We start from the raw sequence: 27479 nt of genomic DNA, 5'->3' as shown, positions 1-27479 counted from the left end.
GTGTCTTTTTAGAAATATCGTCCCTTGGATAAAGAAGTATGGAACGAACCCAATCACAGGAGAAGTAGGTGTTCTTGCAATGATTGTATATCCGTTTTCTAGTCTCCCTTCAGTATCTTTACAACAAACTTTGTTTGAGGCAATGTCTGGCCCCAGGTGAATTTTCTGGCTTACTGGGGGACTAGAACCTTGACCTCTTGAGAACACATCCAACAAATTGGCCTCTTGAGAGCCTCCCTTCGTTGTGATCTGCCTTCCCGTTAGTCTGTTTAGCTCTCATTGTAGATGGCTTCAGCTTTGAATAGGAAGCATATATGTGTGTGGGCATATGCCCATCTCTCTCAGTGTTTGCATGCTCTCACAAGGCTCTCCAACTGCCTGGAATAGGCTGCCTTACCCTCCCAGATTTTAAGAAAAGAGTGAAGGGTCACATGGTGGAGCACCATTGAAATCCACAAGAAACGTGTACAATTTCAATATAAAGGAGAAAACCATGAAAATGAACAAAATCTGGCTACCAGTATTTTAAAAACTCTAAAATCCAGACAATCAATAAAGAACAAGACTCAGAAAACAGGGAATTCCAGCCATGAAACAATCATGGCCAGCTAACACCTCCCAATATTTATTTATTTATTTATTTATTTCCATCATTTCTATGCCGCCCTTCTCACCTGAAGGGACTCAGGGCGGCTCACAATCTGGCAAATTCAATGGCGGTATACAGTACAAAAATAAAACATAGCAATTAAAACAATCAATTTAAAATAATCCAATAAATACATTTAAAAGAGTACAATAAAAATACTTAATCTGTTCGTTCACATAAACCTTGCACGTAAACCTTAATCTGGACCGAGTTAAAGCCAACATAATTCATTCATTAAACACTTGTTCGCAAATGATGGAAATAAATAAATAAATAAAGGATTCCCCCAGGCGGGAAGCAGGCGGGCTTGGAAGCTGAAAGGCCATTCAATGCCTAGTTCATTTTTACGATTCTATTTTTGTGTTTTAATTCATGTTTTACTAATGTTTGCCATTTTATCCTTTTATGTTAATGTTTAATTATTATATTTGCACGTGGTTCTGTTATTTGACGTGTTTTATGTTTGCTATGGTATTTGCCTGGGCTTTTGGCCCCATGTAAGCCACCCCGAGTCCCCTTGGGGAGATGGAGGCGGGGTATAAAAATAAAGTTATTATTATTAATAATAATACAGTAGAGTCTCACTTATCCAAGCCTCGCTTATCCAAGGTTCTGGATTATCCAAGCCATTTTTGTAGTCAATGTTTTCAATATATCGTGATATTTTGGTGCTGAATTCGTAAATACAGTAATTACAACATAACATTACTGCGAATTGAAGTGCTTTTTCTGTCAAATTTGTTGTAAAACATGACGCTTTGGTGCTTAATTTGTAAAATCATAACCTAATTTGATGTTTAATAGGCTTTTCCTTAATCCCTCCTTATTATCCAAGATATTCGCTTATCCAAGCTTCTGCCAGCCCGTTTAGCTTGGATAAGTGAGACTCTACTGTAATAATAATAATAATCAAGCTGGCCAATGGCAACATTCCCACTTGCCTCAAACAGGCAAGAGTTCTTTCTCCCACCCTGGACATTATTCCACAGGGATATATGTTTAGTTGCTGATCGGTTTCTCTTTTTGCTGTGTGCCATAGGGTTTAGAAAACCAGGGCTAAGTTGTGAGAGATTTGTTGTCTTGTTTTCTTCTGGACATTGGTGGAAGAGGCTTTGAAACTGACAGATGTTTTGGAAGGAGCAAGAAAATAATAACAGTGTGTTGACCCTCTGCTTGTAATTCTCAAGTTTCCTGCCTTTCCTTCCTTCCGTTTTGTTTCGTTTGGCGCTTTTCCGCTCCTGCTTTTCTCATCATCTCCAGCAGATGGGAATGTAGGGTTTGTGTGTTTGCATGGCAAGAAATCGACCCATCGCAGCTGCGGGAGGTCCACTGAGCTATAATATTGCTATATCCCTTGCTGGAGATGTTGAGCACCCCGAGGGGGAGCTGTGGCTACACTTCAGGAGGGAGAAGCGCTGTTGTGATTCTTAGGATGTTAAATAAATTCTCCTCTCATGGGGACTATGCAAGTGATAGCAAGCATGAACCAGTCTTTTAAAGACTGCAAGTTATGGGTGGCTTTCTAGATTCATTTCGGACACATACACCACTCTATTCTGTTTGCTCTGTAATTCAGTTGCTTCAATAAGGAAGACTTTTCTCTTTCAGTTGGTTTAGGTGTCAGACTTAAACTCTTGAGTTGCATTGTCCATAAAAATACAATTTGAAAAAAATCACAAGAAACGCAAACATTCATCTCTTCGAAAGCCATGCTAAACCATAGTGCAATGGTTCTCAACCTGTGGTTCCCTAGATGTTTTGGCCTTCAACTTTCAGAAATCCTAACAGCTGGTTGGGATTTTTGGGAGTTGTAGGCCAAAACATCTAGGGGACCACAGGTTGAGAACCACTGCCATAGTGTGTAAACTATAGTTATGATGTAACTGGATAATGAGGCTTATTTCTTTTATTTATTATTATTTTATTATGACACAGCAAACAAGATAGAAATGCTGGATTTCGTATCACAAAATCACAAGTCAAACACTTCCCAAGTGTCTAGGACTGTGTGATGTATTTTCAGATGATGCGTGCAGATCCCAGTAGGGTGGCCTTTTGCAGTTGGCAGATCGTGATTTTGTCAATGTCTATTGTTTTTTATTATTATTATTATTATTAACTTCATTTCTATCCCGCTTTTCTCACCCCGCAGGGGACTCAGAGCTGCATACAACATACATTTAGGCAAAAATTCAATGCCTCATTATACAAAGCAAATAAAACATAACATAAAATCAGTAGAAACAATCAACATATAAATACAATTTAAAACCATTAACATTAAGATATTAAAACATAAAAACAGCATCTAGATATACCCTACCAGGCCCCCCTCCCCATCATGATCTTAAAGTCTTCTTTGGCCCTCTTGGATGGTACTTATTTTTGTGTTAGTTATTATATGTTCATTGATGTTTATTTTGTGTATTGTTTTATTATGTATTTATTTATTTATTTATTTATTTACAGTATTTATATTCCTCCCTTCTTTCTCACCCCAAAGGGGACTCAGGGCGGATTACAATGCACATATTCATGGCAAACATTCAAATGCCATTAGACATATGACATATATAGACAGACACAGAGGCAATTTAACATTCCAGCTTCTGGCTTCATGAGGGTCTGTTCGATTCCGGCCACAGAGGAAGCTGCCATTTCACCGTCCACTTGTGACACTGAGTCCTTAATGGAGTACTTCCTCATTCTTCTATGGTGTCGTAAATTAGTTAAATTAGCCTCCCCGCATAAAGCGGTACCTAAATTTCCTACTCGACAGATGCAACTGTCTTTCGGGCTGCATAGGTCAACAGCAAGCTAGACTATTCATGGTTGGGAGCTTACTCCAACCCGGGCTGGCTTCGAACTCATGACCTCTCGGTCAGTAGTGATTTATTGCAGCTGGCTACTAACCAGCTGCGCCACAGCCTGGTCTGTTAGTTCATTTGTGTTGCACCCCAAGCCTGGAGCCACCTATGACCACTGCACCACACAAGAGTCCAGAGTATAAGTAACAAGTTTATTGTAAAAACACATACAATATATGGGAAAAAACAGGAATAAAGAAAAAAGAAGAAGAATCCAAAAGAGGTTTAGCAATAGGTGATAGTCACACAGGATTCCAAATGTCTCATGAAAATCCAAAGGTCACACAATCCAGGAAGACCCAAAAATCACAAGTACAGCTTAAATCCATAAGCAAAAGATATCCTCAGAAAAACTTGAGCAAGAATCGTAAAACAAGAACATAACAACCTTCCAAGATACTTGAATCCAAAAGCAGGGCTTGACCTGACACAAGAACTCAGGCTTAGGTTCTCCCTCGAACACTAACGTTGCCTGAACTAATTTTAAGGTAAACAACTTGCTTTTAATAAGCAGTCATGAAGTTTCCCATGAACTTTTATCAGTTTCCCACGTAATTTTGGGGACCTACGAAGCTGATTCTCTGCTCTGATATGCAAACGGAGATCCCTGCTTATCTCTGTACCGCCAAGTTCACTTTGAACCCTAGGAAATCCCACAATCCCTTCTGAATCATCAGTGAATCCATCAGCCCCTGGCTGCTGAGCTACAATAATTTGCTTATTACGGCATTGAATGTTTGCCATTATTTTATCTGGAAACTGCCCAGAGTCCCCTGGGGAGATAGGGCGGGTTACAAAAAAGGTATTATTATTATTATTACTATTATTATTGTCATGGTGAGAGTTGAGCATAGCTGGACCTCGGTTTTATTTAGGAGCTTCCGCCATGGTAGCAAAGTTTTGGCTTCAGGTATATTCTGCAGCTCTCCAAATGTTTGGGATTGCAAGTCCCATGATCTTTTTATCAATGGCTATTTCAACTAGAATTGATGGAAATTGTAGACCTAAATGTTTTGAACCGGGAACGTCCATATAGGAGAGCAGGAATAAGTGTGATTTTTAATTTATTGGTATGCATATTTTTATCGGTGCTCAATTACAATACATACTTGTTTTCCGTTATTGTCATACAAACATGAATTGTCGCAAGATAGTGACTTGCTCAGTTGGTTGTTGAGTCCACATTTGAACAAAGGCCTCTCTTTGTATTCTTTATTGCTCTAACCGCTACAGCTGTTTAAGGAGATGAGGAAAGAGTTAGCCATCTTTTTTTCCTGTGTCCTCTTCTGCCTAGAAGTCCAATTTTCCTGCCAAATGCAGTTGCCAGACCGTCTTTAGGGGAAACCCGGTGCTTTTCGGAGTCTGTGCTCGGCCTCTCTGATCCTAGCAGAAGAAAGAGTCTTGTTTTTTTGATCCATGCGGAACACAGCCTTTTACATCTTTGGATACAGATCTCTTAACAGAGCGTGGCAGCCCGGCGCGATAAAAGGCGTTGAGCGAGCGCCGCATCCGAGCATGACAAACCACGGTGGGAGAATTTGTAGGTCGACTCGCTTGTCACGCACTCGGCTGTGACAGACGGGCAATTAATCTTCGCTGCTCAGCGTCTTTCATCCGCAATCTGCCCCAGTGCCCCACTAACCCGCCCATTCAAAGGCATCCTGCTTGGCAAAGTGGGAAGGGAGGCGGATTTCTGCAATTCGGGGAGGAACAAAGCCTTGCTAGCTGGCAGCCATGTAGAGAGAGAGAGACATCTTTGAGAACAAAGTTTGCTCTGGATTGTTGGGAAACAGGCCGTTTTGCCTAAAGGAGCGTGGCTGGAGCCAAGGGAATCTGACAAAGGCAAACGAAATAACGTGGAGCGCCTTATGCCATTTAACTTCATGGGCATGGGGCTCAGTTGATGTGCTTCAAGGTGTTTCTCCCCTATAGAATTACTAGCTGTGCCTGGCCACGCGTTGCTGTGGCATTGTCTGGTGGTGTTGGTGAGAACTTGTTGAGGTAGTGGTGGTATTGAATGTCTGTTGTATGGTTGTCTTTATGTTTAGTATGCATTTGGTTGTTTGTGTACTGTGAAAGTGGTGAGGGTAGAGGGGGTCTATGTCCCTGTGTAGTATTGTATAGTATTTATACGTTGCCCATGTGTTGTGAATGCTTATTATCCAACACATTCACTTATCCAACGTTCTGCCGGCCTGTTTATGTTGGATAAGTGAGACTCCACTGTACATTTATAATCTTATATTATCTGCTTAGAACTGGATTATATGAGGCCCCTTCTACACAGCTGTATAAAATGCACACTGAAGTGAATTATCTGGCAGTGTGGACTCAAGAAAATCCAGTTCAAAGCAGATAATATAAGATTATAAATGGGTAATATAGCTGTGTGGAAGGGCCTTGAGTCTACACTGCCATATAATCCGGTTAAAATCAGATAATCTGTATCTTATAGGCAGTGTGGAAGAGGCCTGAGGCCTAACTGTACCTGTCCCCTGGGCTGAGTAGGTTGCTAGGAGACCAAGTGGGCGGAGCTTAGCCCTCTAACTGGCAGCAATTGGATAAAAACAATTATTCCTTTCCCTCTAATTAGGACTTTACTTTTCTTTTCTTTTTGTTGTATCAACCTAGAGCTGTGGATGATGGGTTGTGTTGTCAAATTTCGAGGTTGGGGGGCCTGTAGTTTTGTTGTTTTGTCCGCTACCCTGATGCCATCACTCTTTTATATATATAGATGTGGTTAATGACTTCTCTTGGAAGCAAATTGCGGTGGAGGGTTATGGGCTGCGATTTCCATTAGCCTTGGCTAGCAGAGCTAGTGGTCAGAAATGGTTGTCCAATATCATCTTGAGGAAGGATTTAATAATAATATAATAATAATAATAATAATTTTATTTTTATACCCTGCCACCATCTCCCCAGAGGGACTCGGGGCGGCTCACAGATATAAAACCAGCATACAAAGTATCAAATACAAAAAACACACAAATGAAATTAAAAAGCATAAAATAAAAATCACAGTCATTATAAAACACATGATAAAACACAGCAATAAAACCATACAATGGACTGGGCAAAGTGCACTGAGTGAAACTTGTAAACATGAAGGTAAAGGTGCTATAAGATTTGAAGAATTGAGGCAGAACGATGGCTTCACAGAGTCATAGAATTGGAAAAGACCACATGGGCCATCCAGTCCAACCCCCGTTCTTCCATGTAGGAAATGTATTTATTTATTTACCATACTTATATGGTGCTATGCTAATAATATATTGTATGTCCATTTGATTTGTAAGCCGCTCTGAGTCCCCTTCGGGGTGAGAAGAGCGAGATATAAATGTAGTAAGTAAATAAATAAATAATACTTTTTATCCCGCCTTTCTCAACCCCAGAGGGGACTCAAGGCGGCCTTACAAAGGCAACACTTCAATGCCACATGTATACATACATCAGTGAATAAACAAAACATTAAAACCATCCAATTAAAACATAACATTGAAACAAGAATTATAATCACATATTCCAGGGCCAGTCCGGGTCAAACATAGCACTCCTCAGAGATGGCCATCCAGCCTATGTTTAAAAGCCTCCACAGACTCCGAGGCATTGAGTTCCACTTGTGAACAGCTCTTCTTATGGTAAGGAAGTTCTTCCTAATGTTCAAGTGGATTTCCTTTCCTGTCATTTGAACCCATTGCTCCAATTTGTAGTCTTCAGGGCAACAGAAAACAAACCTACTCCCTCTTCCTCATGACATCCTTTCAAATATTTAAACATGGCTCTCGTGTCTCCTCTCAGCCTTCTCTCTACAGGCTAAACTTTTTAAGCCGCTCCTCATTGAGATTAATAGTTTTCATGCCTTGGACCATTTTAGTTGCCCTTCCAGCTTAGGGTCAATATCCCTCTTAAATTGTGGGGCCCAGAATTGGACACAAGGTCATTCCAGGTGAGGCCTGACCAAAGTAGAAGAGAGGGGGGTGATGTTCCTTGATGTGGACACTATCTTCCTTTTGATGAAGCTCAAAATCCCATTGGCTTTTTTAGCTACCGCATCACACTGTTGGCTCATGTTCAACTTTTGGTTTACTAAGACTCCAAGATCTCTTTCGCACGGACTGTTGTCGAGTACAAGTATGAGACTAGATGGAAATTTTGGTATATAATAATCAAGTGAGGCCATGGCAAGGCCAGTGTGGTACAGTGGTTAGTGTTTTGAACGTTGGGAAATGCTGCTTCTAGTCCTCACTAAGCTATGAAGCATGGAGGTTGTAGCCTTTGGCCTGTCATTCCCTTTCAGGGTTGTGGTGAGCATAAAGTATGTGACCAACACTTTCAGCTCGTTTTCTAGTCATCATCGTCATAGGCAATCCCTCATGGTCGGAGTCTGATTGTCTTCCAGAAGTAGAGTCTTAAGTGTGTGTAGAGACCTGTCCTGGATACACGTGGTCTTTCACAATGGGGATATTGATTTCCAGGTGGAAGGCAGTGCTAACACGGGTTTGCTTGATGCGCCTTCTTCTTGGCACGTTTCTCCCTTCCGCCTTCTTATTTGTACCACTTCAAAATCCATAGCACTCTTGGTCACAGCTGACCTCCAGTGTAAATGCTTGAAGGCCAGGGCTTCCCAGTGCTCTGTGTTTATTTCACATTTTCAAAGGTTTGCTTAAATCTCTTTTGCTGTCCACCGACATTCCGTTTTCCATTCTTGAGCTGAGAGCAAAGCTTTGGGAGACGGTGATAGGGCCTTTAGACAACATGCCACTCGGTCCAACGAAGTGGATGACGGAGGATCATGGCTTCAATGCTGATGGTCTTCGCTTCTTCTTCCAGAAGGCTGACGTTTATCCTCCTGCCTTCTTCCCAAGAGATTTGCAGAATTTTTCCGAGGCAACACTGATGGAATCTTTCCGGAAGCTGAGAGTAATATTGGTAGATGGTCCATGTTTCATAGGTAGTGTCGTATTCTGGTATCCAAAACATGTCCCTAGTCTTTGGATTCTTTAATGTCTCTGGTTGGTGGATCTCAGGGTCCGTGTAAAACAAGGGTCCGCAAACTTTTAAAACTGGGGGCCAGTTCACGATCCCTCAGACTGTTGGAGGGCCGGACTATAGTTGGCCACTGAGCAATAATAATAATAATAATAATAATAATAATAATAATAATAATAATAATAATAATAATATATTTAGCCCAACCCATTTCTGCCTTTGTGGATCAAAAGTACAAGCAAAGCACCCCTGACAGATGGCCTCCCAGCCTTAATGTTAATAATAATAATAATAATAATAATAATAATAATAATAAGAAGAAGAAGAAGAAGAAGAAGAAGAAGGGTTGGAAAAGACCCCCTTGGGCCATTTAGTCCAACCCCCTTTTGCCTTTGTGCCGTGGGGGCCGGATAAATGGCTTCAATGGGCCACATGTGGCCCGCGGGCTGTAGTTTGGGGACTCTTGGTGTAAAACAACCTAGTCACTCCCGCACGCCTGATGCCTGCCCACCTCCCCTTCATGCCACAACAATTACGTTGGATTTTTTACAGATGGCTGTGAGGCACAGGGCTGTGTGGGAGGCACATGAGTCCGCATGGACCATGCTGTTGTGAGGAAGCTCTCCTCTGAATCATCGTTGTTTGTCAGCGAACTTTTTGCAGCCTTACGTTCCCGCTCTTGGGCTCGGAGCAATCTGTTGATTGTATCCTGGAAGTTGTTGAAAAGTTGCGATTGGGCCCGGTTCCGACTGCCCGCCTTGCTTCTTCTTCCCTTAACCCAGTTAGAGATGAAAAAGCTGGCATGCCGAGGAGTCCTTCTGCTTCATTGGGTGGTGGCCAAAGAAATAAGCTATAAACAAAACTCTTCTGAAATTACATTGAATGCAGGGTGGTACAGCAATCATAGAAAACAAACGCTGTAATTAGACGAAACAGCTGCACATTCCTGGCTTCGTCTAAGGTTGTAATAATCATTTCCAGGTTCAGGAGAAAAGGAGGAATATGCTTTCTCTGTTGGATTTAAGGAGTGGGGATGGGAGAGAAGGTGTTTTTGGTTGTGGCTTCCTACCTTTGGAAAGCTCACCTATCTCCTACGTTTTCTTCTTAGTGCCAGGTTACTTGGGCTTTTCAAATCCTTTGTGCACCTTGTTCAGGTTTTAATCTTTCCGTCAGGTTATCTGTTGTGCCATTTTCTATTTTTCTTTGTTTTATACGCAAATGGTATTTTTTTCTCGTTTTAAAGTATTTAAACCTTTCTCTTAATGGAAACATCTTATCTAAGTAACATGATGACAACAGTCTTGGACAGCAATGGCTCCCAAAGTGACCCGTTGAAGGTGGAATCAGGTGTCAAACAGGCATGTGTCATTGCCCCAACCTTATTTTCCATCTTCATCGCTATGATACTTCATCTTGTTGATGGGAAGCTTCCCACCGGAGTGGAAATCCTGTATCGGACAGATGGCAAGCTATTTAACCTCAGCAGACTGAAAGCCCAAACCAAGGTCACAACAACATCTGTTTTAGCACTCCAATATACCAATGATAACATAGTCTGTGCGCATTCAGAAAAAGACCTACAAGCCATTCTAAACACTTTACAGAAGCATACGAGAAGCTCGCTTCTCACTGAACATCAAGATAACCAAGTACTCTTCGAGCAGGCACTAGCCAATCCCTGTGCAACGCCAGAAATACAGCTTGATGGTGTAACATTTGAAAATGTTGACCATTTCCTCTACCTTGGCAGCCACCTCTCAACGAAAGTCAACATTGACACTGAAATACAACACCGCCTGAGCTCTGCGAGTGCAGCATTTTTCCGAATGAAGCAGAGAGTGTTTGAGGACCGGGACATCCGTAGAGATACCAAGGTGCTTGTTTATAAAGCTATTGTCCTCCCAACCCTGTTAGATGCCTGCGAAATGTGGATTGTCTACAGATATCACATTCAACTCATGGAACGATTCCATCAGCGTTGCCTCCGAAGAATCCTGCACATCTCTTGGGAAGACAGGCGGACAAATGTCAACGTTCTGGAAGAAGCAAAGACCACCAGCATTGAAGCGATGTTCCTATGCCATCAACTCCGCTGGACTGGCCACGTTGTTCGAATGCCCAAAGCAGTTACTATATTCCCTACTCGAAGAAGGGAAAACGGAATGTTGATGGACAGGAAAAGAGATTTAAAGATGAGCTTAAAGCAAACCTTAAAACTGTGGCAGAGACACAGAGAGAACTGGGAAGCCCTGGCCCTTGAGCATACTAACTGGAGGTCAGCTGTGACCAGCAGTGCTGTGGAATTCGAAGAGGCGTGAATGGAGGGCGAAAGGGAGAAGTGTGTCAAAAAGAAGGGACATCAAGCCAACGCCTTCCATATGAAAACTGGAAGAATATGTGGGTCAAAAATAGGTCTCCACTGTCAAAAATACGTATCCATCGCCAAGATACTGCACTTGGAAGGCCATCATACTCGGAGAATGAGGGTTCGCCTAAGTAAGTAAGTATCTAAGTAAATACAATCTAAACTCATGACAAAGTCCAGAAATGCATTTCATTTTTAACTTAGTTTTTGGACGTCAAGTGGGCTTTGAAGCCCTCTGGTTCACCTTTGGAGAGTCACGCTCTTTCAGCTTGAGAGGAAGACCAAGTCTAAACCCGCTGAACAAATCTTATAAAGACAACCCGGTCATCTATTAGCCTTTGAGTGACCTCAAGTCAGAAATGACTTGAAGGTTTCTGCAACAATTTAAAGTTCATCTGGCTTTTATTTTTCTTCCTGTTGAAGCCTGTCTTTCACTCTTCTGCTTTTGTTTCCTTCTTATATGTACTGTGTTTTTATTCCCTTTCAAATAAAATTTCCCCCCCAGTAATGAAGACACTGAAGGGCAGGCCATGTGTTCTTGGAATATAATCCTAATTCTGAGTGTACCGTGTTATCTAGAAACTGATCCCATTTTCAAATGAGCACGATCGTTCTTGGTCCTGATGAGTATCTCTAGGATTACACAAGCTCTGTGCCTTACCTACGCAGGCTCGTCTCCAGGGTGAAGTTTCTTTTTTTTCTTTCTTCCCGCAGCCTGTTCAAGCCACAGCAACAAAAAAGACAAATGAGGATCATGATGGTGGACAAATTAATAACCATAATTGCAACAATAACTTGTTTCCTCTCTAACCTTCCAGCAAAAAAGCCCTTCTGGAGTTGTCAGTTCTCATCATTGTATCTGCCTGTCATCATATTGCCTTTGCTGGAAGGGTTGTCCCATTCTGCTTTTTTGCACAAACTCCTCTTTTTTAAACAGTTGGGCTACAGCAGGCTTAACCTACTACAGGAGCCAAAGCTTGCTGCTGTAGAGCCAGTTGGTTATATTTTTTTTTACTGGGAAAAAGGAAGGCCCTAAAGAACTGGCAAAGAAGTGGTGAAAGAAGAAGTCTAATGAAGATCAAGAGGTTATGAGATTAAGTGGTTACAGAGTGTTAACAAAATCAAATCGTATCTCAATTTCAGTAAGGCCTTTGATAAAGTCCCCATGACCTTCTCACAAGCAAACTAGTCCAATGTGAGCTAGGCAAAACTGCGTTTAGTAAAGGTAAAGGTTAATTTATTAAAGAGTTAGAAATGATAAAGTTTTTTATCATTTACCCTAACTAGCACCTTTGGCCCAGTTTCCCTAGATTTTATCCAAAATTTTATCATTATGTTTTTGTATGTGATTTTTTATGACTTGTTTTTATTGTTGTTGGATCTGTTTTATTGCCTTGTTTTTATATTGTCAATCACTGGGCTTGGCCCCATGTAAGCCGCCCCGAGTCACTTTGGGGTGATGGGGCGGGGTATAAGAATAAAATTATTATTATTTTATTGTATGACACAGCAAACAAGATAGATATGCTGGATTTCGTTTCACAAAATCACAAGTCGAACACTTCCCAAGTGTCTAGGACTGTGTGATGTATTTTCGGATGATGCGTGCAGATCCCAGTAGGGTGGCCTTTTGCAGTTGACAGATTGTAATTTTGTCTATTGTTTCCAAACGCCAGCTGAGATCTTTTGGCACGGCACCCAGTGTGCCCATCACCACCGGGACCACCTGCACTGGTTTCTGCCAGAGTCTTTGAAGTTCAATCTTGAGGTCCTGATTATTATTATTATTATTATTATTATTATTATTATTATTATTATTATTATTATTCCCCTGATGTTAAGTCCAGTTGTGTCCGACTCTGTGGGTTGGTGCTCATCTCCATTTCTAAGCCAAAGAGCTGGCGTTGTCCGTAGACACCTCCTAGGTCACGTGGCCACTGGCAGGACTGCATGGAGCACCGTTATCTTCCCGCCAGAGCGTTACCTATTGATCTACTCACATTTGCATGTTTTCGAACTGCTAGGTTGGCAGAAGCTAGAGCTATCAGCGGGTGCTCACTCCGCTCCCCGGATTCGAACCTGCAACCTTTTGGTCTGCAAGTTCAGCAGCTCAGCGCTTTAACACCCTGTGCCACGGGGGGCTCCCAAAACTACTTTTAGCTGGATCTTAATAGGTTAGATCTTGGAGTCTTCGTGGGGAGGAAGGTGAACATGAGCCAACAATGTGATGCGGCGGCGAAAAAAGCCAGTGGGATTTTGGCCTGCATCAATAAGAGTCTAGTGCCTAGATCCAGGGAAGTCATGCCACCCCTCTATTCCGCCTTGGTCAGACCGCTTTACCTGGAATCACACTGTGTCCAATTCTGGGCACCGCAATTTAAGTGACAAGCTGGAATGTGTCCAGAGGAGGGTGACTGAAATGATCAAAGGTCTAGAGAACAAGCCCTATGAGGAGCGGCTGAAAGAGCTGGATGTGTTTAACCTGCAGAAGAGAAGGCTGAGAGGAGACATGATGAGGGTAATGGATCATGATGTGAGCGGAAGTCATGGGGAGGAAGGAGCAAGCGTGTTTTCCGCTTCCCTGGAGACTAGGACGCAATGGAACAATGGCTTCAAAAATCCACCTGAACATGAGGAAGAACTTCCTGACTGTGAGAGAGCTGTTCAGCAGTGAAACTCTCTCTCTGCCCCAGAGGCTTTTAAACAGAGGCTGGATGGCCATCTGTCGGGGGTGATTTGAATGCCACTTAAAATATACAAATATTCAAACAGTATTAAACGACATTAATATTAAAACAATCTAGGTTAAAACCATAAAACCATATAAAATCACATCACAAAATCACAGCAGCTCTTAATGGTCTTAAACCATCAAGTTGAACTGGTTTCCAAAGCACAACTGATTTGGTATCAGATGGAGGCCAGGGTTTTGAAGTACAATTGCTAAAAAGGCACTGCTTCTGTCTGGTCACTTGTGTTGCCTTATAACCGTGGTTCCCAAGCTTTGGTCCTCCCAAGAGTTTTGGACTTCATCTCCCCAAATTCCTGACATTTGGCCAAGCTGGGGCTTCTGGGAGTTGAAATCCCAAACCCTTGGAGGACCAAAGTTTGGGCACCCGTGCCCTAGAAGTAGGAAGGCATCCACATTTAGGGTGCTTTGAATAATAACGTAGAAGGTTCAGGTCCAAGCATGATGTGATGCCATGTATATAGTTCAACATAAAAGATGGATTATGATCAGTTGTCTTTTTCTCACTATACATGCACAGTTCTGTGATGCTCCTTTTGACTTCATGACTCCATCCCGTGGGGAGATGGTGGCAGGGTATAAATAAAGTTTTATTATTTTATTTATTGTTATCCTGAAGGATTATCTGTCGGAGATCTCCTAATGCCTCCCCAATCTATAAATCCCAGGATTATATGGGATGCAAGTTCTCCAATTGTGCAGTTGCCACAATGGTGTGGTTTTGTTCTGCATTTTTGCATCCCAAGAGCATGGCTTGGTCTCGGTGTACATCTGTGGATGGCGAGAGCATCTGTGATGCGTTCTGAGTCACTTGGTACCATAGTGACTTTTTCACATGTCGTCGGGGTCAGTGCCAAGGCGGGATGATTAATTGTCGTCTTTGTTTACCCCTGCAGAAAATCGATGCCAAATCGCTCATCAAGCTGAACTTTGCTAAAAACAGTGATGGTGAGTTGGCACTTTGCATTTCTTGACGTCTCATTTTTATCAGTTGAAACAAAAACAATTAAAATGTGTCAATGCTGTGAAAAGATGCCACACAGAATAAGACAGCTGCGCAGACCATTGACAGGATGACTTACAAAATCGAAAACCAAAAGTAGAAATTCAAGTTGCCGCTAAAGAGAGAAGGTGTTTTGGTCGCTCTCTTTTCCACCAGGTTGGTCAACCTTTGCATTACTCTGGAAGGTAATGCGCAGCAGCCAAAAGTGCACTCTTTTTGATTTGGCAAAAAAGGTGCACTTTACAGTTGATGCCTGCTTCGAATTCCTTCTTTAAAAGCAAAAATGTTAGGACACCAGAGCTTCCAGCAAAGGAAGAGAAAACCTTGGGGTGCATCTATGTTGTGGAATGTATCCACCTTCACTGCCTTGGCTTAATAATAATAATAATAATAATAATAATAATAATAATAATAATAATAATAATAATGTGGAATATAAATAAAGTGTATTATTATTATTATTATTATTATTATTATTACAGTAGAGTCTCACTTATCCAACATAAACGGGCCGGCAGAATGTTGGATAAGCGAATATGTTGGATAATAAGGAGGCATTAAGGAAAAGCCTATTAAACATCAAATTAGGTTATGATTTTACAAATTAAGCACCAAAACATCATGTTAGACAACAAATTTGGCAGAAAAAGTAGTTCAATACGCAGTAATGCTATGTAGTAATTACTGTATTTATGAATTTAGCACCAAAATATCACAATATATTGAAAACATTGACTACAAAAATGCGTTGGATAATCCAGAATGTTGGATAAGCGAGTGTTGGATAAGTGAGAGACTACTGTATTATTATTATTATATGAAATCCAGCATATCTATCTTGTTTGCTGTGTCGTAAAATAATAATAATAATAATAATAATAATAATAATAATAATAATACATTTTATATATATTCCACTTTAGCTCCCCAGAGGGACTCAAAGTGGATTACAATATAAACATATAAGACAAACATTCAATGCCTTTTACACAGTGAACAACAACGACATACAATACACAATACATATAGGGTTTTAATGGCATGTTTTATATTGTATTTGATGGTCTGGCTTTTGTGTATTTGTTTGTTTGTCTTGCATGCGAAAGACCTATGGTCTATGCATTAAATAAATTTGAAATTTTGACATACAATACACAGACAAAGGTAAAGGCCTTCCCCTTCCACCTCCGGCGTCTGGAGATGATGCTCAACTCTGGCCATGGGGAGGTGCTCTTGTTCCATTTTTCAATGCCGAGGAGCCTGTTGTCTGTATACATCTCCAATCGTGTTACCGGCATGTCTGTATGGGGCGCCCTTTCCCCTTCCTCCCGAGGCAGTACCTGTTGATCTACTTGCATTGCATGCTTTCGAACTGCTAGATTGGAAGAAGCTAGGCTGGGCTGTGGCGCAGGCTGGTGAGCAGCCAGCTGCAAGAAATCACTCTGACCAAGAGGTCATGAGTTCGAGGCCAGCTCGGAGCCTGCGTTTGTCTCTGTCTCTGTTCTATGTTAAGGCATTGAATGTTTGCCTTATATGTGTGCAATGTGATCCGCCCTGAGTCCCCTTTGGGGTGAGAAAGGCGGAATATAAATACTGTAAATAAATAAATAATAAATAGGACTGACAATGGGAGCTCACCCCAGTTTGTGGTTTCAAACTGCCAACCCTCTGCTCAGCTAACGGTTTAACCTGCTGTGCTACCTCAATTCTATGGAATCATGGGGGCTGTAGTTTTACAAGGTTTTGAGCCTTCTCAGCCTAAGACAGCCAATGCCTCGCCAAACTACAAATCCCAGGATCGTATAGCCATTAAACTAGATATGATGTCCCTCAAATGGGAGCTCCAGACACTCCTGAAGCAGCTTCCCGTTTTGCTTTTGTTCAGCACTACGATAACCATATGATGCCAGTCAAATGTGCACCCTAATTTTGGCAATCTGGGTCAAGTTATCCATGTGAGCACTGTAGATTCATTCTGATCGCTTTCTCTGAGTAGTGTGGCAAAATGCAAGGGCTTGGTCCACTCCAGGGGAATCTAAAAGAAGCAGTGACCCCAACATTGCGGTGCCACTTCAAGCCTTTTTGGATGCCTTGGTGGGAAAATTGAAATGGAGGCAGCCATGGGGAGCTGCCCCCCTGAGATGGCACTGGCATTTTCTACTTTCCACAGAATGACCCTCAGTTTATCCACGGGTCATATTAATATCCATGATTTTGACTCCAAAACCTGCTCTCGGCTTATTCACGAGATAGACTTATACACGAGATAGACTTATTCACGAGATAGATTTATACACAAGATAGTCTTATACACGAGATAGACTTATCCATGACTATATACTTTACAAAAACTTGCAGGAGGCTACGGGAGGATGTGAATTTATTTCAGTTTACAGTACCTGTGTTCCGTCGGACCCCCGCCATTATGCCCAGAAATAAATGTGTTAAATTCTCTGTAAGGGAGAGCGGTGTAACAGTTACAAGTGCCAGACAAGGAGCGAAGAAAACCGGTGTCAAATCCCCACAGAGCTAACAGCAACTTTGGTCCAGCCACTTTCAGTCTAAGCTGTTATGACAATAAAAGAGAAAAGCTATTTTCCCCATTTGTTAGCTTCCCTGCGAGAGCTTGTACTGAAAGGTACTATAAGAAAATTGCTTAAGATGTTATTTTCTGCAGAAAGGCACTTGTCGCAAATCACAAAAAGGCATGCGTTAATAGCAGTTATTTTCTGGATCCTTTTATTCTTCCTAATCAGGTAAATATCACTGTCCAGTGCTCTTCACCGTGTTCACCAATAATTCCCACATTGTGACAATCAAGACGACGGGAAATGTGTTTGCTTATGAGGTGAGCTTCCTTTTCCATCTGATGGCTTGCTTTTTTAGTAGACAAGAGTGCCATAAGGTTGTACTAGCAATATCCCGATGCAAAAGTGCTTTTTATACTGATACTACACAGAGATTTATTTATTTATTTATTTGCTACATTTATATGCTGCTCTTCTCACCCCAAAGGGGACTCAGAGCGGCTTACAAATTAAATTTATATACAATATTATATTAGCGTAGTACAATACTGGTAATAAATTACTATATTGTACTGTATCAATATATTGTAATATTATTAGTAATATTACATGTAAAATATGATATATAATTAATATTATATTGTATTATTAGTATCATATCGTATTATGAATTATTTGATGTGACTATTAGGCAGAAAACAGGAAAAATAGGTGTCCCCCCCCCCTATTTTTCCCCAAAAATCTCTTTGTTATCAGAAAAAAAAGAATACATGCACTATGGAATATTTTCTCATCTATTGATGAATGCATGTTTTTGACTTTGTTTAAGGCGGTCGAACAACTGAATATAAAAACAAAGACTTTCAAGGACCTGCTAACAGATGAGCCCTTTACTAGGCAAGATATTATTACGCTACAGGTAAGATATTTTGGAAAAGCCAATGTACAAATGTACCTGTATGTTTAATTTTCCATAGCCTCCCTTTCTGAAGCTTCTTAATAGCATCGATGCTATATATATCATTGGACAAAGTTGCCAATAAGCCATGGGAATAACCGACGGAAATGTCTAGTTGCTGTGAGTTTTCCAGGCTATATGGCCATGTTCCAGAAGCATTCTCTCCTGACGTTTCACCCACATCTATGGAAGGCATCTTCAGAGGTTGTGAGGTATTGGAAACTAGGCAATAACTGGAATACTGTGTCCAATTCTGGGCATCGCAGTTGAAGGGAGATGTTGACAAGCTAGAATGTGTCCAGAGGAGGGTGACTGAAATAATCATAGGTCTGGAGAACAAGCCCTGTGAGGAGCGGCTGAAAGAGCTGGCATGTTTAACCTGCATAAGAGAAGGCTGAGAGGAGACATGATATATAAAATGTGAGGGGAAATCATGAGGAGGGAGCAGGTTTGTTTTCTGCTGCCCTGGAGACTAGGACGCAATGGAACAATGGCTTCAAACTACAGGAAAGAAAGGAGATTCCACTTGAACATCAGGAAGAACTTCCTCACTGTGAGAGAGAGCTGTTCAGCAGTGGAACTCTGAATTATTATTATTATTATTATTATTATTATTATTATTATTAGTATTATTATTATTACTATTATTATTAACTCTCTCCTCCAGAGTATGGTGGAGATTCCTTCTTTGGAGGCTTTTAAACAGAGGCTGGATGGCCATCTGTCGGGGATGATTTGAATGTGATTTTCCTGCTTTTCGGCAGGGGTTGGACTGGATGGCCCACCAGGTCTCTTCCAACTCTATGATTCTATGATCTGTGGAATGTCCAAGGCGGGAGAAAGAACTCTTGTCTGCCAGAAGCTAGTGTGAATGTTGCAATTGGCCAGCTTGATTGGCATTGAATAGCCTGGCAGCTTCAAAGCCTGGCTGTTTCCTGCCTGGGGGAAATCCTTTTTTGGGAGGTGTTAACTGGCCCTGATTGTTTCTTGTCTACTTGCCTGGTTTCCAACACCTCACAACCTCTGAGAATGCCTGCTATAGATGTGGGCAAAACATCAGGAGAGAATGCTTCTGGAACATGGTCATACATCCCGGAAAACTCACAGAAACCCAGTGATTCCAGCCATGAAAGCCTTCGACAACACAGTGTCTAGTTTTATTCCTCATGGATGGGGGCTATAATATATTTTGAGTGGTTTAGCGAGAAAAGCTTGCAGTGCAAAAAAATCTCTTTGGGAGAGCGGCAAAATGTTTTGTTTCATCCAGGATTTTATCATAGTATATTTACTGTATTTATTTATTTATTTATTAGACTTGTATACCGCTACTCCCAGTTTGGCTACTCCCAGTTTGGTATCTTGACCTATGACTTGTTTTATTGTTGATTGTTTTATTGTTATGTTTTTGTATTGTTTGTGACCTGGGCTTGGCCCCATGTAAGCTGCCCTGAGTCCCTTCGGGGAGATGGGGCGGGGTATAAAAATAAAATTATTATTATTATTATTATTATTATTATTATTATTATTATTATTATTATTATTATTATTATTATTATAGTCCTGAGGTGGAGACAAGTTTGCCAGTGACAGATCTACTGCAGTGGCCATAAAGATTCTGTGGCCCCATTTCTGTCCACATGCAGAAAAAAGCTGGAGTTTTTTTGTTGTTTTTTTTTTGCCATTGAGGGTGATGATAAGAAGCTTGTATCAGGTGAACATCTTTTGCATATGTAAATGCCAAGGTCATGTTTCATGTCTAATGCCGTTTAACCTCTGCACCAACGGTGTGACTAACAGGCCGGGGATGAGCCAGCGTGGCCTTCCATCCTCCTCCTGGCTGCTGCAGAGGCCACGGTGTGCTGACCGGCTGCCATGGCACCCGGAGCTGATGTTCCAGCCGGGCCCCTCAATGACATCTGGTTGCTCAGCAACATGGAGATGCCAGGAGGGGGAGATGCCCGTGGGTGGAAAATGGTCATAAAAGACACAAATGTCATTATGGAGCTGCAAATGGTGCATGGTGATGGGTGACAACAGGCCAAGAGGCAGAAAACTTTACCTATTTCCTTAACCATCTGCCCTGCAGGGAAGACCCAAAGAAGCAGAAGGCAAGGGGTGGGGGAGACCGGCACCTATCAGAGTAGGGTCATTCCATGCCATCATGTTCTCCAATTTTGTTCAAATTTTAGCTGTAGCGCCAGTCAGGTGCTAAACTAAGTTATACCATTAAGTATCCATTTACTCAGGTTAAAGTATGTTACGTTTTGTGCGTTTACATATCCTCGTGGTCCTGCTAGTTACTGCATGGCTATTGTGTGTGGCCTCTATGGTGATGGGGATGCTTTTTTCAATGTGATATATAACATACTTTGATCTGAGTAAATGGATATGTAATCGTCTCATTGCAAAACAAAAACATATCAGTCTTGTAAAGCAAAATTTTCTCTTTCAAATGATACTATTCACAAGCATATTCAGGTAGACACTTTTTTGTTAATTGGCTTTGGTAGATTTTATTATTTGCGCCGAAGGTGCCGAATTTGTAGAGATCCTACGTGGTGGTTATAGATGCTGGGGAGTTGCAAATCTGGCAGTATTATGTCCAGCAAAATTTCAAGTCCATATCTTCGTTTCCGTGGAAATGGTTGCAGTCTGAAGATTGGTCAAAATTTGTCATTACACATTTTTAGTGCAACTTGTTTGACTGGATTTTGCACCCATAATGTTAAAATAAATTTAATCAGAATCAGCAGAAAATAATAATAATAATAATAATAATAATAATAACAACAACAACAACAACAACAACAACAACAACAACAACAACAACAGCAACTTTATTTTTATACCCCGCCCCATCTCCCCGAAGGGACTCGGGGCGGCTTACATGGGGCTTAGCCCGATAAAACAATCAAATATCAATAACACAGCAATAAAAAAACTGTACATGTTTTCAATTTACTAGCCATTCTTACTCATTTAGATTCAATTTTATTAGATCCCAAAAATGGCATTTTGTTAAATGTTGTGCGCACGCTGACCGACTACCCTTCAGATAAGGGCGTCTAGATCAGCAAGTATTTTAGTCAGAGAGTTCACATTTTGGGAAATTTAGTTTAACACCTGACTGGTGCTACGGCTAAAATTCCCTGTTTTAAGGGGCCTCAAAAATAGGGTGGGGTGTGCCTTATATTCACAAAAAAGGAGGAAGGACCCCAGTCCCAAATGCCTCCAGATTGAGAATGTATTTTTATTGAAGGAGGAAGGGCCCCAACCCCAATGGCACTTCCAATTGTTTTGTCTTCAACTTCAACCAGAAAGCTATTTACTGGTATTTTACCTAAGCACTGCTTCCTGCTACCTCTTCCTTCCCGACGGGTCTGTAGACTTTTTAAAAATGACTCATGAAGACAGGATGACTTCAGGCTTTCTTCACACTCTTGCCTGCATGAGTCTTTTTTACTAAGTCTGGGTCATGAATGCAGCGGGAATTCCAAAAAAATATTCTAAGAATTCTAAGCAAATTATTTTCTTTCAAAATTGAAGCTTCAATTGCACCTTAGGTTCAGTGAAATACAATATTTGGCTCCACACCTCTCTCCATCCTCAGTTCTATCCCTCTCTGCCTTCCTAGCTTGGGCAAGAAGCCTGCCTCTGCTCCCATTGAACTAGATGCTCCTCCCAATCCATCTGCATGGAACTGATCCAGCTGCCCCTTATTCAGCCGAGGAAAATGTGCCACGGGCTCAGCATTCTGCCACTATTTCCTGTTCTGCCAGCCTCTGTTTTATGAGATTTATACCCCAAACTCTTCATCTGAGTCTTAACTCTGGCACGTTCCCAATAATGACAACAGTAAATTCCAGATGCAGAAACTAAAGTGGTATGTGTTGTCAAAGGCTTTCATGGCTGGGATCACAGGGTTGTTGTATGTTTTCCGGGCTGTCGGGCCATGTTTCCAGAAGTATTCTCTCCTGACGTTTCGCCCACATCTATGGCAGGCATCCTCAGAGGTTGTGAGGATGCCTGCCATAGATGTGGGCGAAACGTCAGAAGATAATACTTCTGGAAACATGGCCAGACAGCCCGGAAAACATACAGCAACCCAACTAAAGTGGTGTCAGACTGCATCCATGTAAGTGTTATTTATTGTTATAATTGTATTATTTTACTTTGTTTAATAATGTGTTATTATGTTGTTATGTAATGTTTGTGTTGCTTTTATGACTGTAAACCGCCCTGAGTCCCATCCGGGAGATAAGGCGGTATATAAATAAAGTGTTGTTATTATTATTATTATTATTATTATTATTATTACAGTAGAGTCTCACTTATCCAACACTCGCTTATCCAACATTCTGGATTATCCAACGCATTTTTGTAGTCAATGTTTTCAATATATCGTGATATTTGGGTGCTAAATTCATAAATACAGTAATTACTACATAGCATTACTGCGTATTGAACTACTTTTTCTGCCAAATTTGTTGTCTAACATGATGTTTTGTTGCTTAATTTGTAAAATCATAACCTAATTTGATGTTTAATAGTCTTTTCCTTAATGCCTCCTTATTATCCAACATATTCACTTATCCAACATTCTGCCGGCCCGTTTATGTTGGATAAGTGAGACTCTACTGTATTATTATTATTCTGCAGTGTCGATGCACCCTTGGTCTACTTCGGGTGCCAGTTGATGAAAAGGGATTTTCTCCTGGCTGAAAATCCTCCCGTCCCCTCCTTCCCGAAGCAAAGGGAACAAAGGAAAATAATTAAAATGGTGTCGGGAACCGGGAGGGGGGCCGAGCCAGCCAGTGGGCTGTCATTTGGACGCAGGCTCACTTTGGTAAATGCCTCTTGGTTTTACTGCCAGCCATCAAACCAAAGATTTATTCACCAGCAAAAGCAAACAATTTCAGAGCTGAATGAAAGACATAATTATGTCATTTAATGAGAGACGGCGCAATTGGCTCTCTCTGGTGACTTGGTGGTGATGGACTATTGGAAGGGTCCTTATCGAAAAGCACAATGCCGCATTCAACTGGAGTTACATAATTTGCATGCGCATTGCCATATGAGACAGATGTCCCAGTGTTACATTTGGACTTTGGGCCACTTTTAATGTCTTTCCTCCTGCACTGCCTTAGACTCCCACTCCTCCAAATACCCAACGGCGCTTGCATTATTTTGAAAGCCTTTAGCTTCGAGTTTCATAATAATTGGAAGGATTGTGCCGGGGTGAAGAGAGGCTTTTGTGGAAAGGGTTATTGGAGAAATTTTTAAAAAAAATACATCAAGAGGGCTATAAGTAGTTGGCTGACGTTGTCAGGATGACTAATATCTACATCCTGTTTAGTTCAATTTTTTTCTCTCTTTCTTTGAAAGGATCCAACCAACTTGGACAAATTTAATGTCTCCAGTTTTTTCCATGTTAAAAACAACTTGAAAGTTACAGATCCAGGTAAGAGTGGTGTTAGGGATATAAGATGAAAACAGGCTCTCTTAAGACAACTGGGTCAGTCAACTGAGGCCGTTTTAATTTCCCACAATACTTTGGGGTCGAGGATGGTGGATTGAATTGACAGTTGGACTACAGCTGCATCTACTGTAGAATGAATGCTATTTGAAGCCACTTTAGCTGCCATGGCTTAATGCTGTGGTTTTGTGAGATCTTTAGCTTTCTCTGCCAAAAAAGTGCTGATGCTTCACCGAGTGACAACTCCTAGGATTTGATAGCATTGAGTCGTAGCAGTTCAAGTGGCGTCAAACTGCATTAATTCTACAGTGTAGACCAAGCATGGGCAAACTTGGGCCCTCCAGGTGTTTTGGACTCTAATTCCCACAATTCCTAACAACCTCAGGCCCCTATGTTTAAAAAAAAAAGGTGCTCCTCTGTATCCACAGATCCTCCATCCATGGTCCTTTGAAGGCAACCCCAAAGCAGATGTGGCCCTCAATATAAATGAGTTTGACACCCCTGTATTAAATGTTTTGCAGATGAAGAGAAAGCAAAATCCGACCCATCCTATTACTTGAAGAATGCAAACGTTGAGACCCGAGAGACGCTCTCCGAGCTTTATAAGGAGTTCAAAGGGGATGAGCTTCTGGCCACGACGATGCGGGGGCCCGAGAAAAAGAAAGTGGATAAGCTGAATGCGGTGAGTGATGTTTACTGATTGGTAAAGGGAGCCGTTTCAACAGCTCTCTCCTAACAGATCACCAGAAGGTTGGTCTTGCCCTCAAACATCAACTGTTGAGATGTTTGCCAGGTTGCTTTGCCAGGTTGCACACCATTTGCTTCCCATTCCACAACTGTTGTGGCATAACATCTCTCACCCCTTTGTCATTGTCCAACAGGCTCACTACTCCACTGGCAGGGTGAGCGCCTCTTTCACCTCGACCGCCATGGCCCCCGAGACGATGCACGAAGCAGGTACGTTCATTTCAGGCTACTTCACTTTATCGACTCGATTTTGATCTTCTCCCAAAACCCAGGGCGGCTCACGAGTAAAAATACAGAAAGGCATAATCTTAAAATTAAGCACATTGGTGTTAAAGAGTAAAGCCTTCTGCTATGAATCATTTGCCAAGCACTGGTATAAAAGGATATTTGGTTGCTGGGATAAGGATTATGGCAGGTAGTGAACATCTTGGATGCGAAACTCGGCCTCATATGAACTGAAGAGCCCAGGATCATGAATCACAACCAAGCTGGATTTAGCTCAACCTTGCTGTTTGTTTTCTGCCATATTTAGCACAGTATTTAACCCCCTTCCGAGGTAATTCTAGTTACGGAGGCAGGGAAGAAGGTTTGAGTACCATTGGTCAGTTCTCAGAGATTTGGGCAATAGTATGTCATCTTGGGTCCAAGCTTAGGCTTAGATCCCTGCAGCAGGGTAGAGGAACCATCAACACAGTGTTACAGACTTCCATTTCCAGAAGCCCCAGTTATAATACGGAGTTGTGAAGGATCAGAATAGTTTGATGACTTTACTCTGCAGAGGCGTAGTGGTTTGGGCATTGCAGACTTGGGTTTGACTCCCAGTTCGGCCATGGAAACCCACTGGCTGACCTTGTGCAAGTCACACACAAACACCATCAAGAAAACAGTGTTCAGCACAAAATTTAATCTCGTTCCTTCCCAATTCAAACTGCACCGCTAGGTCTTGAAAAACGTGCTGAGGCAAAACAGTACCTGAGGAAATAATTATAGTAATAATAATTATGGGCTTGGGCTGTGGTGCAGGCTGGAGAGCAGCTGCAATCAGTCACTGCAATGAATCACTCTGACCAGGAGGTCATGAGTTCGAGGCCTGCTCGAAGCCTATGTTTGTTTGTCTTTGTTCTATGTTAAAAGGCATTGAATGTTTGCCTATAGGTGTAATGTGATCCGCCCTGAGTCCCCTTCAGGGTGAGAAAGGCGGAATATAAATGCTGTAAATAAATAAATAAATAGTAGTAATAATAATAGTAGTAGTCGTAATAATAATATTTATTTATTACCTGCCTCTCCTTTTAGCTTGAAGCAGGGCACAACGTATTTGGATACATCAATAAAAACATATTAAAACATACCGTATATACTCGAGTATAAGCCAACCCGAATATAAGCCAAGGCACCTAATTTTACCACAAAAAAACTGGGAAAACATTGACTCCGGTATAAGCCGAGATACCAATAAAATTACATTAATTGAGGCATCACTAGTTTAAATGTTTTTGAATCTTTACATCGAACTGTAATTTAAGATCTGACTGTTCAACTCTGATTAAATCATTATTTTCATCTTCTTCAATGTAAATGTGCTTATGTATCCTTTTAATAATAATAGAGTAAAATAATAAATGTATTAATAATAATAAAAATAGAGTAAAATAAATGTAAAAGTAACAACAATAATAGAGCAAAATAATACATGTAATAATAATAATTAATAGAGTAAAATAATAGATGTAACAATACCAATAATAATAGAGAAAAATAATAAATATACCATATATACTTGAGTATAAGCCGACCTGAATATAAGACCACCAGGACCCTCACCCGAGTATAATCCGAGAAGGTTTTTTTCAGTCCTAAAAAAGGGCTGAAAAACTAGGCTTATACTCGAGTACAGTAGAGTCTCACTTATCCAAGCCTCGCTTATCCAAGCCTCTGGATAATCCAAGCCGTTTTTGTAGTCAATGTTTTCAATATATCGTGATATTTTGGTGCTAAATTCATAAATATAGTAATTACAACATAACATTACTGTGTATTGAACTACTTTTTCTGTCAAATTTGTTGTATAACATGATGTTTTGGTGCTTAATTTGTAAAATCATAACCTAAATTGATGTTTAATAGGCTTTTCCTTAATCCCTCCTTATTGTCCAAGATATTCGCTTATCCAAACTTCTGCCGGCCCGTTTAGCTTGGATAAGTGAGACTCTACTGTATATACAGTAATTTAAGTACATTCCGTAAAAGTACCTATTAAAACATATTAAAACATACAACACAAAAATTAAGACATAACAAACATAGAATGTGATTTTAAAAATTCATCGCTCAAACTGACTGAAAAAGCCTGCTAGTAGAGAGAGGTCTTCAGATGTGTTTTAAATTCCAAAAAAAGCTATTGCACTCATGCCCTGCTTTAGGGTTTGCTCTTGGGGTATCTGGCGTATCACCAATAAGTCTTCGTTTTGAATCAACATGATGGACTTCTAGGCTCATGCGATGGAGAAGGTGTCCTTAGTCATAGAATATCTTAAATGCATGCACTCAAACAAAACAATACAGATTGAATGTGTGCTAATATCTACATTTCCTTTTGCGGTAGCTGCTATTGATGATGACGTGGTGCGCTACCAGTATGTGAAGAAGAAAGGCTATATTCGACTGCACACCAACAAGGGAGACCTGAACCTCGAGTTGCACTGCGACATGGTACACTTATTATGTCTTACATGTAATAATGATTGAGGAACATTGGGAGTTGTAGTCCATCCTCATCTTGAAAGATCACATGTTCTTTATCCTTGTCATAGTTCATCATTTGGTAGAGGAACGACAGCTATGTGAATTGCTAAAAGGTCTCCTTGAGGAGAGAGGAACGGGAGCAGAAAGTTGAGTTGGAATACTTTCGGCAGATCCCACTTCTATGTATCTTTATCCACATGAAAACGAGAGGCAGGTGGTCAGAATTGGCAGGGATGGCATCAACATTTCTGGATTTGCTGGGGTGGTTCTTGGAAGCTTGGACCAAGTGTTTACTGCCGACTTATTTCTCTCTCTATTAATTTGGTAACAATAATACTGAAGGATGAAAGTCTCGGGACACCGAGGCAGTTGCCGATTGGAGCAGCTCCAAAAGGAACAGACT

General features: G+C 41.1%; 1 protein-coding gene across 1 annotated transcript in view; it reads left to right on the top strand.

Annotated features, from left to right (window-relative positions):
• The window catches only part of ppil2 (peptidylprolyl isomerase like 2), a 59458-nt gene that overhangs the window by 5734 nt on the left and 26245 nt on the right, over nt 1–27479 (top strand). The window contains exons 5-12 of the mRNA XM_003225117.4: nt 13–64; nt 14516–14567; nt 17379–17470; nt 17980–18069; nt 23494–23569; nt 24106–24266; nt 24466–24541; nt 26937–27043. Of these exons, the coding sequence (XP_003225165.1) occupies nt 13–64; nt 14516–14567; nt 17379–17470; nt 17980–18069; nt 23494–23569; nt 24106–24266; nt 24466–24541; nt 26937–27043 (706 nt within the window). The remainder of the gene's footprint in view (nt 1–12; nt 65–14515; nt 14568–17378; nt 17471–17979; nt 18070–23493; nt 23570–24105; nt 24267–24465; nt 24542–26936; nt 27044–27479) is intronic.

This window comes from Anolis carolinensis, chromosome X (genome assembly GCF_035594765.1).
Source record: "Anolis carolinensis isolate JA03-04 chromosome X, rAnoCar3.1.pri, whole genome shotgun sequence".
Classification (NCBI taxonomy): Eukaryota; Metazoa; Chordata; class Lepidosauria; order Squamata; family Dactyloidae; genus Anolis; species Anolis carolinensis.
This window is presented reverse-complemented; position numbering and strand designations above follow the sequence as displayed.